Source organism: Penaeus japonicus, unplaced genomic scaffold (assembly GCF_977035675.1).
Source record: "Penaeus japonicus unplaced genomic scaffold, GWHDUDI00000001_assembly GWHDUDI00000017, whole genome shotgun sequence".
NCBI classification, from domain to species: domain Eukaryota; kingdom Metazoa; phylum Arthropoda; class Malacostraca; order Decapoda; family Penaeidae; genus Penaeus; species Penaeus japonicus.
The window spans coordinates 27,940,423-27,942,922 of NW_028234419.1; the positions used below are offsets into that span (position 1 = coordinate 27,940,423).

Genomic DNA, 2,500 nt, shown 5'->3' on the forward strand with positions numbered 1-2,500 from the left:
GCGGTGCACCTCAGTGTAGCAGCGCCCGCCGCCCACCACTCCGCCCTTACCTACGGCGCCGCCCCTGCTCCGGTCCGTGACACAGCTGCCGTGGCCGCCGCCAAGGCTGATTTCTTCCGCCTGTACAACCTGCAGGCGGCAGCAGCAGCCGCGGCTCCAGATCATGATGCGCCTCGCTACTACTACTGAGACGGATTCCAGGATTCCGGAAACTCAATCGTCTGGAACGTAACATTGTAAACGAATGAATAAAATGAATCTTTATTTTTGACTCTGTTCTTTTTAATGTCCTTTACAGGAGGTCCCTTCATAGGATTAATCCACACACACATGTATATATGTATGTATATATGTGTATATGTGTATATATATAAACATATGTATGTATACATAAGTAGCATATATATATACATATATATATATGTATATGTATAAAAGTATATATAAATGTATATATATTTATACATATATGTATGTTTATGGATATATATAGATATATATGTATATGGATATGTATACACACAAGCATGCACACATACAGACACACACACATATGTATATATATAAAGCTATATATATACATATCTATAAATGTATATATATCATATGTACATATATACATATATACACACAACGTACGTATATATATTATATATATATTTATTTATGTACATATACACATATTTATGCATGTATATATATATACACATATGTATAAATGTATATACATATATCTGTATATATATCTATATACATATACGCACAACTATATGCATAGACATATTTTTGTCATATATCTACTTATATATTCATTTATCTATAGCAGGCCCTACTTATCTATCTAAATTTCCATATCAGTGATTTCATTAGCGTTTTTTTTTTTCTTTTACCCTTTTCATGCTTAAACCTGCTATGTAAAATTATCACTTATAGGTATGTTTTCGATCTTTACAGATATGATGAAAGAAAAAGAATTGTTTAAGATAAATCAGATCTTTATTAAACGAATATCTACTACGACCTTCCGACCCCAATTATGTACATCTAGCCATGACCTCAAACCCATTAAGATTAAAAAGATCTTAAAAGTACAAAACAAATAATATATTGTGTAAAGAGGAACTATAAACATTCCAGGGAAAACATAAATAACGTAGCTCTGTTCTGATAAAAAAGAAAACCTTTGATAAGCAAAACATTCCCGAAATCATATGCTGTCACATACATATCAGACGCCTTTTTTATAATATTTTACAATCATACCAACAATAATAGTTCAATTACCATTAAAATCACTATATTGACCATTACAAAAGTTCAAAGAAAAATCCCAAAACAAAGACAACACCCCTTTCTCTCTGGACCAGCGGGAAAGAAAGCCTCGAATGGCACCCATCCACGGTCTCTACCAAGCGCTAACTTCAGGGAGCGATGGCACACAACAAGAGGCCAACTCCGGCTTTGAAGTACCGGCAGTGTAGGATGTATACGCAGAATGAGAAGAGGAAGGTGAACCAGACCACGTGCGGCCTATAGCGGATGCTGCGATGTTCCCCTGTGCCAGTATGGCTGTAATATGCTGTGACATTCGCATCCGTAAGCATAGGTATCCATCTCTCCATGGCTGTTTGTTGATGTTATTTATTTCGTATGTGTTAATGAAAGACTTAAAAACTATAAAGAGTGGAAAGAACATGACGAGTTGATATGGACTCAATTGCAATATTGAGAGAGCCTGTCATGTGGCACATATAAGCCTCAGAAATAAAAATAAAATTTATAATAAAGAGTGAATTAAAGAGAGCGAGAAAACCCTTGACATATAGCGTGCTGCCCCATCCTTCTGAAATATAACATATATGGTGTGCAGAACGGGTGGCACTGGTGCCCTTTTTGTGGTCAAAACAATAAAATGGATGCCCCGTATTAAGTCTTATGGTAATACACACACACACACACACACACACACACACACACACACACACACACACACACATATATATATATATATATATATATATATATATATATATATATATATATATACATATATGTATGCATATATATGTATATTTGTATATATATACATATAAATAAATTTGTATGCATATAGGAATATATGAATATATAAATTATCTATTTATTTATATGCATATATATATATATATATATATATATATATATATTATATATATATATATATATATGTATATATATATATATATATATATAAATATATATGTATGTATATGTATATATATACATATATATATATATATATATATATATATATATATATATACATAACATACCTACATATACTATATATTAGTATCTGTACATAAAACAGCACCCAAATCAATAGTCACTCTAATATATATAAATATATGCATACCTATACACACATACACACATATATATGTATATATATATATATATATATATATATATATATATATATATATATACATATATATGATATTTGTGTTAATAGAAGTCA

At 31.1% G+C, this 2,500-nt stretch overlaps 1 protein-coding gene across 1 annotated transcript in view; it reads left to right on the plus strand.

The window, feature by feature from the left end:
- The window catches only part of LOC122244128 (cuticle protein CP1499), a 2,174-nt gene extending 1,903 nt beyond the window's left edge, over nucleotides 1-271 (plus strand). The window contains exon 2 of the mRNA XM_086545749.1: nucleotides 1-271. This exon is cut by the window's left edge and continues 270 nt beyond it. Within this exon, the coding sequence (XP_086401875.1) occupies nucleotides 1-189 (189 nt within the window). The 3' untranslated portion in view covers nucleotides 190-271.
- Nucleotides 272-2,500: the final 2,229 nt, after the last annotated feature.